The sequence below is a fragment of the Mus musculus genome, chromosome X, assembly GCF_000001635.26.
Source record: "Mus musculus strain C57BL/6J chromosome X, GRCm38.p6 C57BL/6J".
NCBI lineage: Eukaryota > Metazoa > Chordata > Mammalia > Rodentia > Muridae > Mus > Mus musculus.
Window position 1 is genome coordinate 31254208 of NC_000086.7, and position 15363 is coordinate 31269570.

At 41.4% G+C, this 15363-nt stretch overlaps 1 protein-coding gene across 1 annotated transcript; it reads left to right on the forward strand.

Moving 5' to 3' along the window:
* The first annotated feature begins 428 nt into the window (after positions 1-428).
* On the forward strand, positions 429-1174 carry Spin2f (spindlin family, member 2F). The gene has a single exon (XM_017318671.1). It carries the CDS (start codon positions 464-466, stop codon positions 1172-1174), a length of 711 nt encoding a protein of 236 aa, XP_017174160.1. The 5' UTR covers positions 429-463.
* The last annotated feature ends 14189 nt before the right edge of the window (positions 1175-15363 follow it).

Below are 15363 nucleotides of genomic sequence, written 5' to 3' on the forward strand. Positions count from 1 at the left end.
AAGACACTAAAGTGGAGGGAGGAGAGGCAATTTAAAGCTCTTCTGTACTTCCAAACAGATTTGCAACTACCCTATGGGGGCAGGGCTCTAGACTCAGCAGAGCACCTAGTCTCTGGGAACAGAACAGCCAGTCACTGAGGAGAGTCTCTTGTTCCCCTGTTGGGGGATTCCTGATTCTATTGGACACCAGCCACCCCTTCCCCCACTCTCTATTACTTCCTTCACAGGGGCCTTAGGGAATCCCAGAGACAGCACCACACAACCAGGTACCAGGGCAGGTTTCAAGCTTCATCCTCAGGTTCCTGGCACCAGCAGTTAGGGACCAGCAAAAAGCATGGAAGCAATCACTGGAAAGAGTTCATCATTTACCCCCATAGTCAACTGTCTCTCCCCTTTCACACTGCATCCTTGGAGCCCTCCAGGACCCAGGAAGCAGAAGGGCAGCAAAGCTGCATAACAGGACATGGAAAATTCAAAGCTGACCAAGAAAAAAGCTGGTCAGAAGAGGCAGAGGAGCAGATCTCCAGCCCTGCCCAAAAGGAACATCGTGGGCTGCAGAATTTCTCATAAGTGGAAAGAAGGAGATGAGCATATCACACAGTGGAATGGAACTGTGCTGGATCAGGTGCCAGTAAACCCTTCCCTGTACCTGGTTAAATATGATGAGATTGACTCTGTGCATGCTCTGGAACTTTACAAAGATAAGAGGGTATTGTCCCTAAAAGTTATCGCCAAGAGGGTGGTATCATCCGGAGTCACTGATTCCAGCTTTGTTGATGCCATAGTGGGCAAAGAAGTTAATCATCTATTTGAGGGTGAGCATGGCTCTAAGGAAGAGTGGAGGGGGATGGTCCTGAGCCAAGCGCCTATCTTGGATAACAGCTTTTATATTACTTATGAGAGAGACCCCATATTATACACGTACCAGCTTCTGGATGACTTTAAAGAGGGTAACCTACAAATCATGGAGGGGATCAGTGACCCCCCTTCTTTAGACAACGACCTGGAGCTTGTGGATGGCCTGATAGGAAAACACGTGGAAAACACAAATGATGACGGCTCCAAGAGGGATGGCCTGATCATTTACCAGATTGAAACCAAACCTAGAGTGTACCTCATCAAGTATGAAGATGATGTTCATATACATGTCACTCACTTGGAGAAAGAGTTCTAATTATTTATCACGGCATTGTCACAACTGTAGAAATAAAGTTAATTTCTTTGGAAATAAAGTTGAAGTTGTAATTTCCAGATGGGCTCAGGTTGCTGTTCTTGAGTGTGTCCTGGGCTCAATGTAGGCATACCAGTTGTCTTGAAGAATGCGGGCTTCTGTGGGTATGGCATGCTCTCTGAAGCACTCTGCTGGGTGTGTTTGGTGAGTGGAAAATGGACGGATGGAGCAGCTGTCAATTCAGCCTGTGAGAAAAGTGAGCTAGTATCATAAGCAGTCATCTAAAAATGGAATGGGACATATCTGTTCTGGTCTTGGTGGGGGAGAGGAGAAGGAACTGGAGATGGGTGGTGGAGGAGGGGGCAGAATGATATGACTGCCCAAAGAGAGGTGGAAGGAAGCAAAAGAGAGAGGGGTGGCAGAGAGAGGCTCCCTGGAAGAGGAACAAAGTGAAGAAAGAAACATAGATTGGGAAGAGGTGTGGAAGCAGGGTGAGGCATGGTGGCACCTTCTGGCTTTCAGGAAAACTAAGGAATTCAGGAAGAAGGATACACACAGCAGTGTAAAGAGGTATGCAGCAAGGGTGGGCAGGGTGAGACAATCAGAGAGGACCCTGAGGAGAGGCTCAAGGACCTGGGAGTCCAGAAGGACCGATGCATACCTAGTGATGGAGACATTAAAGAGGTAACCCTGGGAGAAGCAATTCCATGAAGAAAGGCTGTCTCTGGGTGGTGAGAGATAAGGTAGCATGGTGGGTAGGTGTGGGGGGTGGAGGAGCACAAAGGCCCAGGGAAAAAATGGCCTTGTGAGGGCATGCAGGTGCACTGAAGTGACACTAAAGGCCATTTCAACAGGGACTACTTGGACAGATTCAACCACATATCACCATTGCATATATCTCAGGCCTTTCTTTTTTCAGAGTCTGTGATAGCCAGCAGCCTGAAAAAGCTAGTAAGAGTTCCTAGCTTGCTCTGGGCAAAGGACAAGTATTTTTTCTGGGAAATGGTCCCTTACTGGATCCAGGAATAGCAGTCTTGTCACTGTCCTTTTGCTGCTGGAATTGTCCTTGCCTTCCTGGCGGGGGTCTGCTGATTGTGCCTCAATTCTCCATGATATAGAGAGAACTTGCCTGTTCATGTTTTGTCACAGCTGCCTGAAGCCACAGGTGGCTCCATTCCTTGCCCAGGCAAAGGGAAGCTGCCCTTTCTGGTTAGATACCCTACAAAACCTATAGCTCCTGACACCTTCTAGGTACCTTTTATTCAAACAAGTTTTCCCTTTCTTCTAAAACTGAGAGCTAACCCTGAAGGAAATGTGTGTACCTCTCTGAAATGGAAACTTAAGGGTTCTTTGGACAGTCAGTTCTGTTCCATGGTGTTTGTCTAAGGCAAACAAATGAAAGAACATTTTACTGAAGCAGACACAGGTGAAAGGATGTTCTGCTAAACAAGCACATGAAAGGATGATGTGTGATGAGGGGCTCTTCACCAATGAAATGTGTGTGTTGGTCTGCCTTACATTTTGTAGTTAGACTTTGTTTGTTGGGACTCTATGGGGAGAAACTCACTGGAGAACTTCTGGTGGTGTCCTTTGGCTTCTTACCACCTCTGAGGACTCCAACTGATGGTCACAGTTATGTCAGCTGAGGGAGACTCATGCTGAGACAAGAAACATGCTGTGGCAAGGCCCATAGACATGTGATGTTTGAAGGAATTATAAGAAGGGCTAGATGGACAGGGAAGGTGGCTGAACTTGGCTTACTTACATAGCTAAACACTTCTTGATCTTGTGCCTTTGCTGATGGTATTTTCTTGAGAGAGGCACAGTGGGGAATTTTCCTTGGGTTTCTCTTGGTCCTGATCCCTCTTGCTGACTAATGCCAAGGCTGAGGCCTGGCTCTCTCTGCTAGTTAGTGTCACTGATACTGATTCAGGTTTGCTAGCCCAACTCTATAGAACAGGTCTGCTGGTTTATCCATTAAGTGTTTGGGAGTAGACTGAGGTGCAGTTGCTGACCTGTGAACTGAACTACTGATTTCCAGAAAATATAGATGGAAGTTGCTGCAAAGAACTATTCTTAAACAGGTGCTCTTCCCCTGTATCCTTTCTTTTCTGCTACCTCTGGTGGGTTGTGGGCTAAAAGGGAGGTTAAAGTATTTATTAACCATGATTAAAAGTAGCCTCTTAAAAAAATTAAAGTTATACCTCTCTTTAGGGAAGGGTTTTATAAATGCAAAAGGGCTATGGCTGTGAACCGTGGCTTTGTCCAACTAATTTCTTTGACTGTATACTGCTGATTGGAAACGTTTGCTTCCTGGGAAGAAGACTTGTCAATGCCAGCCAAGTGCTTCAATGCTCTGCCATATATATATTCATGTAGAGTCCAGGGCATGAGTCTCTGTCCTCATGCTTTCTTTGTTTTCCTTTCCCATGCTTCTAAAGCCTCTCTGAGGATTGTGAGTGTGTCCTCTTCCCTCCTTTAGCAAACTTTGTTATTGCCTCACAAAAGAAGAATGTTTCTTGTTCCTGCTGCTGAGTTCTTCCCAAAGCCACACATGGAAGAAGCAAAGTCTTCCAGACATTGAAAGAAGGTGTCAAATCTTGTTGATGCTCACTGCCTACCAAGCATTGACTCAATAAGTTCATTGCATCAAAAATGACAAAAGACCAGCACACCTCACCAGGGCAGCTGTAGTCTTCTTTTTTATATTATGTGTTTTTGCTAAACCAACACCAGCAGTTCCTCTTTCAAAGACCCATTTCTGCTAGCTTAGATGGGTATTTTTGGCATTAGTGTTTTGTTGTATTTAGCATCCAATTTGACTTTTTTTAATTTTAATTTTATTTATTTTTCAAGTATTCACTTTACTTCCTTCTCCCTACTCACCTACTTTTTCCCTCCTTCCCTCCCACAATTCTCCCACTTCCCTTTCTCCCCCGAGAGACTGAGGGCCCATTGCATATCCCTCTATCCTGGCACTTCAAGTCTCTGGGAGGCTATGTGCATCCTCTCCTACTAAGGCCAAACAAGTCGGTCCAAGTAGAAAAAAGATAACCCATGGACAGGCAACAGCTTTGTGGGTAGATCCAGATCCAGTTGTTTGTGACCCACATGAAGGTCAAACAGCACATCTGCTAGATATTTGTGGGAAGGCCTAGGTTCAGCCCGTATATGTTCTTTGGTTGGTGGTTCAGACTCCAAGATCCTCAAGTTTGCAAGTTAGTTGATTTTGTTTGTCTTCTTGGGGAGTGTCTATACCCTTTGGCCCACAATCCTTTCCCATATAAATCTATGAGTCGTCAAGCTCCATTCATTGTTTGGCTGTGGGTGTCTGTATCTGTCTTAGTAAGCTGCTGGTGGAGCCTCTCAGAGGACAACATGCACCTGCCATGTATGTATATCCTTTTGGGATTTTTTTTTTACCTCATTCAGGATGATATACTCAAGTTCCATCCATTCTGGCTACTACAAATAAACCTGCCTTAATCATTGCAGACCAAGTGTCTTTATGGGATGTTGGAGCATCTTTCAGGTATATGCCTAGGAGAGGTATACCTTGGTCTTGAAATAGAACTATTGCAAGTTTTCTGAGAAGCTGCCAAATTGATTTCTAGAGATTGTTCAAGTTTGCACTCCTACTAGCAATCAAGGAATGTTCCCCTTGCTCAATATCCTTGCCAGTATGTGCTATCTCTTGACTTTTTGATCTTACCATTTCTGATGGATACAAGATGGTACCTCAGAGTTGTTGTGATTTGCATTTCCCTGATGACTAAGGACTTTGAACATTTCTTTAAGTGCTTCTTGGCCATTTGAGATTTCTCTTTTGAGAATTTTCTGTTTAGCTCTGCACTCCATATTTTAATTGAATTATTTGGTTATTTGTGAATATGGATATTAGTCATCTGTCAGATGTAGGGTTGGTGTAGGCCCTTTTCCCATCTATAGGCTGCAGATTTGCCATTTGACACTGTTCTTTGCCTTACAAAAGCTTTTCAGTTTCATGAGGTCCCATTTATCAATATTTGATCTTAGATCCTGAGTCATTGGTATGCTGTTCAGGCTATTGTCTCCTGCAAAAAATGCATTCAAAGGCCTTTCTACATTCTGTTCTATAAGATTTAGTGCATCATATTTTATGTTCAGGTCCTTGATCCACTTGAATTTAAATTTTGTGCAGAGTTATAAATATCAATCAGGGCTGGGGCGTGGTGACACATGCCTTTAATCACAGCACTTGGGAGGCAGGGGTAGGCAGATTTCTGAGTTCCAAGTTTGCCTGATATACAAAGTGAGTTCCAGGACATCCAAGGCTACACAGAGAAACCCTGTCTCAAAAAAACCCCCAAATAAATAAATAAGTAAATAAATAAGGATCAATTTTCATTCTACAGGTAGACCAGGACCATTTTTTACCACTTTGTTTTATGTTGCTGTTGTTTTGGTTTGGTTTTGTAAAGATTTATTTATTTATTTTATGTATATGAGTACACCATTGCTCTCTTCAGACACACCAAAAGAGGGCATCAAATCTCATTACAGATGGTTATAAGCCACCATGTTGTTGGTAGGAATTTAACTCAGGACATCTGGAAGAGCAGTTGGTGCTCTTAACTGCTGAGCCATCTCTCCAGCTCCCTAAAGTTGTTTTTCAGCTGTAGTAGTTCTCTGGTGGAATTTTGGGGGTTACTTATATATACTGTCATATCATCTGAAAATAGTGATACTTTGCCTTAGTCCTTTCCGATTTGTATTCCCTTGATTTCCTTATATTATCCACTTGTTCTAGCTAGAATTTTGAGTACTGTATTGAATAGATAAGGAAAGAGTGGGCAACCTTGTCTTGTCCCTGGCTTTAGTGGAATTGCTATAGTTTCTCTCCATTTAATTTCATGTTGCCTGTTTATTATCAGTATATTGCTTTTATTATGTTTAGAAATGAGCCGTGAACTCCTGATCTTTCCAAGACTTTTAACATGAATGGGTGTTACATTTTATTGAAGGCTGTTTCAGCATCTAATGAGATGATCATGTGGTTTCTTTCCTTGGGTTTGTTTATATAGTATATTATGTTGAAGGAGTTGCATATACTGAACAATCCCTGTATGGGATGAAACCCACTTGATCATGGTGAATAAAGGTTTTGATGTATTCTTAGATTCAGTTTGCAAGAATTTTGTTGAGTACTTTTGCATCAATATCTGTCCTGTCCAGCAGACCCAGTTATTCGTGGGTGCAAGGGGGACCGCAAACCTGGAAGAGAAAAGAGCAAGAAAGAAGAACAGAGACCAAGGAGGATTCCTGTCAAGGTCTCAGTTTATTAGGCTGAAATGTCAGGTTATAAGCACACATCGAGGGGAAATAGGGAGGGGCTGAGGGGTAATTAACAAAGAACAAAGAAGTGGGCATCTGAGGACATGAAGGCCGAATTCAGATTGCAGGCGGGAGGCACTCTGAGTCTTATCTCCGGAATGTAGATTCCTCCTTAACTGTCCTGGGTTTCAGGCTGGGCTCAGCACATAACTCATGTCCTTAGAAGTCTTGGGAGTCCGGAAGAGATAGGGATAATTCAGTCTTTTTAGGGTCTTTGGTGCCAGCATGAGATAGGGAGGAGGAGGCGACCAGCTCCATAACACAAGGCCATTTGGCTTATTAGGGTGGGAAGCTGCGAAAGGCTACCTTTCTCACAGTATGGTCTCCAAAAAATATCCATAGGCAAGATTGGTCTGAAGTTCTTGTTCTTTGTTGGGTCTTTGTGTGATTTTACGTATCAGAGTAATTGTGGCTTCATAGAATAAGATAGGTAGTGTTCCTTTTGTTTCTATTTTGTGGACTGGTAGAATTCTGCACTAAAACTGTCAGGCTTTTTGATTGGAAGATTTTTGATACCTCTATGTATTTCCTTAGGCAATATAGGACAGTTTAGATAATTTACCTGACCTTGATTTCACTTTAGTACAGAAAGCCATCTAGATTTTTCAGTTTTGTAGAGCTAAAGGCTTTTGTAGTAGCTTCAGCTGATTTTTTAAAATTTCCTCAGATTCTGTTGTTATGTCTCCTTTTCATTTCTGATTTTGTTAATTTGCATACTGTCTCTGTGCCCTTTAGTTAGTTTGGCTAAGGGTATATCATATATATCTTGTTGATTTTCTTTAAAAACTAGCTCTTGGTTTTGTTGATTCTTTATCATTCTCTTCGTTTCTCCCTGGTTGATTTCAGCCCTGAGCCTCCAATATCCTGACATCTACTCTTCTTTGGTGCACTTTGCTTCTTTCTGTTCTAGAGCTTTTAGGTGTGCTTTTAACTCGCTTGTATAAGATCTCTTGAAATTTCTTTAGGAAGACATTTAGTGCTTTGGATTCTTTACTTAATGCTGTTTTAATTGTGCTCCATGATATTTGTTATGGTATGTTTTCACTTCAGTTGAATTCTCTAACTTCTTGGAATTCTTTCTTATTTCAACCCTGACCAAGTATCATTCAGCAGAAAGTTTTTCAGTTTTCAATAGTATGTGGACTTTTTGTTGTTTTGGTTGTTATTGACATCTAGCCTTATCCTAATATTATCTGATAGAATGCATGTGAGTATTCCCATTCTCTTGTATCTGTTGATGCTTCTGTTTTATGACCAATTATATTATCAGTTTTGGGAAATGTTCCATGAGGAACTCAGAAGAATATATATTCTCTTGTTTTGGCATGAAATGTTCTATTAATATCTATTAAATCCATTTGGGTCAAGACTTCTGTAAGTTTTACTGTGTCTCTGTTATTTTCTTTTTTTTTTTTGTTTTTTTTTTTTTTTAGGGATGACCTGTTTCTGCACCTTAGTGGTCTCAGCTAGAAGACTTGAAGACAGTCCAGCCCACAGATATAGGAATTTCTAATTTTATGTACTTGCAACTTGATCATACAGCATGCAAGAATGTGTTAGAGCCAATGAGATTTCAAAAAAATAATCGAAAACATAAACAAAGGCAATTAAGTACACAACTGTGTTCAAAAATTATTATTGACGGGTACTTGAGATCAGGAGTTACAAATTCATTTGATGAACTTTTACCTTGGGTTTTTTTTATACTACTCAAATCAGGCCTATCAATTTGTATTCAAGTGATGTTGTTTTGCATGTGTGTTGACACTCAGCATCCCCCTCTACAGAGACACAGTGGCTGCCTTACTCCAGAAGGATCTGTGTCTTATTTAGTTCATCTTTCTTTCTTTCTTTTTTTTTCCATATTTTATTAGGTATTTAGCTCATTTACATTTCCAATGCTATACCAAAAGTCCCCCATACCCACCCACCCCCACTCCCCTATCCACCCACTCCCCCTTTTTGGCCCTGGCGTTCCCCTGTACTTGGGCATATAAAGTTTGCAAGTCCAATGGGCCTCTCATTGCAGTGATGGCCGACTAGGCCATCTTTTGATACATATGCAGCTAGAGACAAGAGCTCCGGGGTACTGCTTAGTTCATATTGTTGTTCCACCTATAGGGTTTCAGTTCCCTTTAGTTCCTTGGGTACTTTCTCTAGTTCCTCCATTGGGGGCCCTGTGGTCCATTCAATAGTTGACTGTGAGCATTCACTTCTGTGTTTGCTAGGCCCTGGCATAGTCTCACAAGAGACAGCTATATCTGGGTCCTTTCAGCAAAATCTTGCTAGTGTATGCAATGGTGTCAGCGTTTGGAAGCTGATCATGGGATGGATATCTGGATATGGCAATCACTAGATGGTCAATCCTTTCATCACACTTCCAAATTTTGTCTCTGTAATTTCCTTCCATGGGTATTTTGTTTCCTATTCTAAGAAGGGGCAAAGTGTCCAAACTTTGGTCTTTGTTCTCTTGAGTTTAATGTTTTTAGCAAATTATATCTCATATTTTGGGTATCCTAAGTTTCTGGGCTAATATCAACTTATCAGTGAGTACATATTGTGAGAGTTCCTTTGTGATTGGTTTACCTCACTCAGGATGATGCCCGCCAGGTCCATCCATTTGGCTAGGAATTTCATAAATTCATTCTTTTTAATAGCTGAGTAGTACTCCATTGTGTAAATGTACCACATTTTCAGTATCCATTCCTCTGTTGAGGGGCATCTGGCTTCTTTCCAGATTCTGGCAATTATAAATAAGGCTGCTATGAACATAGTGGAGCATGTGTCCTTCTGACGGGTTGGAACATCTTCTGGATGTATGCCCAGAAGAGGTATTGCAGGATCTTCCGGTAGTACTATGTCCAATTTTCTGAGGAACCACCAGACTTATTTCCAGAGTGGTTGTACAAGCTTGCAATCCCACCAACAATGGAGGAGTGTTCCTCTTTCTCCACATCCTCGCCAGCATCTGCCATCACCTGAATTTTTCATCTTAGCCATTCTGACTGGTGTGAGGGAGAATCTAAGGGTTGTTTTGATTTGCATTTCACTGATGATTAAGGATGTTGAACATTTTTTCAGGTGCTTCTCTGCCATTCGGTATTCCTCGGGTGAGAAATCTTTGTTCAGTTCTGAGCCCCATTTATTAATGGGGTTGTTTGATTTTATGGAGTCTACCTTCTTGAGTTCTTTATATATATTGGATATTAGTCCCCTGTCCGATTTGGGATAGGTAAATATCTTTTCCCAATTTGTTGGTGGTCTTTATATCTTATTGACGGTGTCTTTTGCCTTGCAGAAGCTTTGCAATTTTATGAGGTCCCATTTATCGATTCTCAATCTTACAGCACAAGGCATTGCTGTTCTACTCAGGAATTTTTCCCTTGTACCCATATCTTCGAGGCTTTTCCCTACTTTCTCCTCTATAAGTTTCAGTGTCTCTGGTTTTATGTGGAAATCCTTAATCCACTTAGATTTGACCTTAGTACAAGGAGATAGGAATGGATCAATTCGAAATCTTCTACATGATAACAGCCAGTTGTGCCAGCACCATTTGTTGAAAATGCTGTCTTTTTTCCACTGGATGGTTTTAGCTCCCTTGTCAAAGATCAAGTGACCATAGGTGTGTGGGTTCATCTCTGGGTCTTCAATTCTGTTCCATTGGTCTACTTGTCTGTCGCTATACCAGTACCATGCAGTTTTTATCACAATTGCTCTGTAGTAAATCTTTAGGTTGGGCATGGTGATTCCACCAGAGGTTCTTTTATTCTTGAGAAGAGATTTTGCTACCCTAGGTTTTTTGTTATTCCAGATGAATCTGCCAATTGCCCTTTCTAATTCGTTGAAGAATTGAGTTGGAATTTTGATGGGGATTGCATTGAATCTGTAGATTGCTTTTGGCAAGATAGCCATTTTTACTATATTGATCCTGCCAATCAATGAGCATGGGAGATCTTTCCATTTCTGAGATCTACTTTAATTTCTTTCTTCAGAGACTTGAAGTTCTTGTCATACAGATCTTTCACTTCCTTAGTTAGAGTCATGCCTAGGTATTTTATATTATTTGTGGCTATTGAGAAGGGTGTTGTTTCCCTAATTTCTTTCTCAGCCTGTTTGTCCTTTGTGTAGAGAAAGGCCATTGACTTGAGTTAATTGTATATCCAGCTACTTCACTGAAGCTGTTTATCAGGCTTAGGAGTTCTCTGGTGGAATTTTTAGGGTCACGTATATATACAATCATGTCATCTACAAAAAGTGATAATTTAACTTCTTCCTTTCCAATTTGTATCCCCTTGATCTCCTTTTGTTGTCTAATTGCTCTGGCTAGGACTTCAAGTACAATGTTAAATAGGTAGGGAGAGAGTGGGCAGCCTTGTCTAGTCCTTGATTTTAGTGGGATTGCTTCAAGCTTCTCACCATTTACTTTGATGCTGGCTACTGTTTTGCTGTAGATTGCTTTTAGCATGTTTAGGTATGGGCCTTGAATTCCTGATCTTTCCAAGAATTTTATAATGAATGCGTGTTGGATTTTGTCAAATGCTTTCTCAGCATCTAACAAGATGATCATGTGGTTTTTGTCTTTGAGTTTGTTTATATACTGGATTACATTAATGGATTTCTGTATATTGAACCATCCCTGCATCCCTGGGATGAAACCTACTTGGTCAGGATGGATGATATTTTTGATGTGTTTTTGGATTCGGTTAGCAAAAACTTTATTGAGGATTTTTGCATCAATATTCATAAGGGATATTGTTCTGAAGTTCTCTATCTTTGTGGGGTCATTTTGTGGTTTAGGTATCAGAGTAATTGTGGCTTCATAGAATGAGTTGGTTAGAGTACCTTCTGTTTCAATTTTGGGGAATAGTTTGTGAAGATCTGGGATTAGATCTTCTTTGAACGTCTGATAGAGCGCTGCACTAAACCCACCTGGTCCTGGGCTTTTTTTGGTTGGGAGACTATTAATGACTGCTTCTATTTCTTTGGGGGATATTGGGCTGTTTAGATCATTAACCTGATCCTGATTCAACCGTGGTACCTGGTATCTGTCTAGAAACTTCTCCATTTCATCCAGGTTCTCCAGTTTTGTTGAGTATAGCCTTTTGTAGAAGGATCTGATGGTGTTTTGGATTTCTTCGGGATCTGTTGTTATGTCTCCCTTTTCATTTCTGATTTTGTTAATTATTATGCTTTCCCTGTGCCCTCTAGTGAGTCTGACTAAGGGTTTGTCTATCTTGTTGATTTTCTCAAAGAACCAGCTCCTCGATTGGTTGATTCTCTGAATAGTTCTTCTTGTTTCCACTTGGTTGATTTCACCCCTGAGGTTGATTATTTCCTGCTGTCTACTCCTCTTGGGTGAATTTGCTTCCTTTTGTTCTAGAGCTTTTAGGTGTGTTGTCAAGCTGCTAATGTACTCACTCTCTAGTTTCTTTTTGGAGGCACTCAGAGCTATGAGTTTTCCTCTAAGAAATGCTTTCATTGTGTCCCATAAGTTTGGGTATGAAGTGGCTTCATTTTCATTGAACTCTAAGAAGTCCTTAATTTCTTTCTTTATTCCTTCCTTGACCAAGGTATCATTGAGAAGAGTGTTTTTCAGTTTCCACGTGAATGTTGGCTTTCTATTATTTATTTTGTTATTGAAGATCAGCCTTAGTCCATGGTGATCTGATAGGATGCATGGGACAATTTCAATATTTTTGTACCTGTTGAGGCCTGTGTTTTGACCTAGTATGTGGTCAGTTTTGGAGAAGGTACCATGAGGTGCTGAGAAGAAGGTATATCCTTTTGTTTTAGGATAAAACCTTCTGTAGATATCTGTCAGATCCATTTGTTTAATAACCTCTGTTAGTTTCACTGTGTCCCTGTTTAGTTTCTGTTTCCATGATCTGTCCATTTGTGAAAGTGGTGTGTTGAAGTCTCCCACTATTATTGTGTGAGGTGCAATGTGTGCTTTGAGATTTACTAAAGTTTCTTTAATGAATGTGGCTGCCCTTGTATTTGGAGCATAGATATTCAGAATTGATAGTTCCTCTTGGAGGATTTTACCTTTGATGAGAATGAAGTTCCCCTCCTTGTCTTTTTTGATGACATTGGGTTGGAAGTCAATCATATCAGATATTAGGATGGCTACCCCAGCTTGTTTCTTCATACCATTTGCTTGGAAAATTGTTTTCCAGCCTTTCATTCTGAGGTAGTGTCTACCTTTTTCTCTGAGATGCGTTTCCTGTAAGCATCAAAATGTTGGGTCTTGTTTGTGTAGCCAGTTTGTTAGTCTATGTCTTTTTATTGGGGAGTTGAGACCATTGATATTAAGAGATAGTAAGGAAAAGTAATTGTTGCTTCCTGTTATTTTTGTTGTTAAAGTTGGCATTCTGTTCTTGTGACTGTCTTCTTTTAGATTTGTTGAGGGATTACCTTCTTGTTTTTTCTAGGGCGTTGTTCCAGTTCTTGTATTGGTTTTTATCTGTTATTATCCTTTGAAGGGCTGGATTCGTGGAGAGATAATGTGTGAATTTGGTTTTGTAGTGGAATACTTTGGTTTCTCCATCTATGGTAATTGAGAGTTTGGCTGGGTATAGTAGCCTGGGCTGGAATTTTTGTTCTCTTAGTGTCTGTATAACATCTGTCCAGGCTCTTCTCGCTTTCATAGTCTCTGGTGAAAAATCTGGTGTAATTCTGATAGGCTTGCCTTTATATGTTACTTGACCTTTTTCCCTTACTGCTTTTAGTATTCTATCTTTATTTAGTGCATTTGTTGTTCTGATTATTATGTGTCGGGAGGAATTTCTTTTCTGGTCCAGTCTATTTGGGGTTCTGTAGGCTTCTTGTATGTTCATGGGCATCTCTTTCTTTAGATTTGGGAAGTTTTCTTCAATAATTTTGTTGAAGATGTTTGCTGGTCCTTTGAGTTGAAAATCTTCATTCTCATCCACTCCTATTATCGGTAGGTTTGGTCTTCTCATTGTGTCCTGGATTTCCTGGATATTTTGAGTTAGGATCTTTTTGCATTTTCCATTTTCTTTGATTGTTGTGCCGATGTTCTCTATGGAATCTTCTGCACCTTAGATTCTCTCTTCCATCTCTTGTATTCTGTTGCTGATGCTTGAATCTATGGTTCCAGATTTCTATCCTAGGGTTTCTATCTCCAGTGTTGCCTCACTTTGATTTTTCTTTATTGTGTCTACTTCCCTTTATAGGTCTAGTATGGTTTTGTTCATTTCCATCACCTGTTTGTATGTTTTTCCTGTTTTTCTGTAAGGATTTCTACCTGTTTGATTTATTTTCCTGTTTTTCTTTAGGACTTGTAACTCTTTAGCAGTGTTCTCCTGTATTTCTTTAAGTGAGTTATTAAAGTCCTTCTTGATGTCCTCTACCATCATCATGAGATATGCTTTTAAATCTGGGTCTAGGTTTTCGGGTGTGTTGGGGTGCCCTGGACTGGGCGAAGTGGGAGTGCTGGGTTCTGATGATGGTGAGTGGTCTTGGTTCCTGTTAGTAAGATTCCTACGTTTACCTTTCGCCATCTGGTAATCTCTGGAGTTAGTTGTTATAGTTGACTCTGTTTAGAGATTGTTCTTCTGGTGATTCTGTTACAGTCTATCAACAGACCTGGGAAACAGATTCTCTCCTCTGAGTTTCAGTGCCCAGAGCACTCTCTGCTGGCAAGCTCTCCTCTTTCAGGGAGGTGCACAGATATCTTGTGTTTGGACCTCCTCCTGGCCGAAGAAGAAGGCCCAAAACAGGACCTTTCTCAGAAGCTGTGTTGCTTTGGCAGGTCCCAGAAGCTGTCAGCCTCTGTGGTGCAGACTCTCACCTGTGCAGACTAAATTCCTAAGTTAACCAGAGGCCTGGAACCAAGGTGGTGCCCGCTGCTCCTGAGGCTGAGGCCTTCCGAGCCAGCCGGACACCTGTCCTCTGGTCCGGACGGTGGCCGGCTGTCTGTGGCCCGCAAAGAGTGCTGCCTCAGTGGCTCTGTGCCTCTGCCTGTCCCAGAAGCTGTCCGGGTCTGTGGCGCACCCTCTCACCTGTTCAGACTAATTTTCTAAGTTCGGCGGAGTCCCGGAACCAAGGTGACGACCACTGCTCCTGAGGCTGAGGCCTTCAGAGCCAGGTGGACACCTGTCCTCTGGTCTGGACGGTGGCTGGATCCTTATTTTCTTTTTCAATGACCTGTCGATTGGTGAGAGTAGACTGTTGAAGTCTCCCACTATTATTGCGTGAAGTTCAATGTGTGTTTTGAGCTTTAGTAAAATTTCTTTTATGGATGTGGGTGCCCTTGCATTTGGGGTATATATGCTCAGAATTGAGACTTTGTTTTTTGGTGGATTTTTTCCTTTGATGGATATGAATTCTTCCTCACCTTTTTGCTACTATTTGTGGCTGAAATATTATTTTTTGGATGTTAGGATGTCTATGATGTGGGACTGTGTACTGTAAGCTTTCCCTGGAGATCTTTGGCCTAAACAGGTCTGAGGGTTCAGGAGAAGGGGAGAGAATGCTACCAGGAAGGAGGAATTGTCTCTGCTGTTTCCACTAATGCAGCTGCATCCACCACTGCAGTTGCTTTTGTTGCTCCAAGATGCTCTATGCTGAGTAATACCTGCCTGAGCTGGTGGGAGGCTGACTAGCCTGGGAGAGGTGGTGGGGAGCTTCTTGTGGTGTTTTGGGAGAGCAGGTCCTTTCCCTGGTGGTTGTCTTACAACTCTTATGACAGAGGCTCTCTGATAATGACAGAGTAATTCTCACACTCCTTTATTTATTCTCAATAGGATTTTTATATACAGTCTTGTGGTGGTTCACAGTATGACAGTAGGTGTTTA

Coding starts and splice junctions, on each gene's coding strand:
- Spin2f (XM_017318671.1), top strand. CDS start 464: ATGGAAAATTCAAAGCTGACCAAGAAAAAAGCTGGTCAGAAGAGGCAG.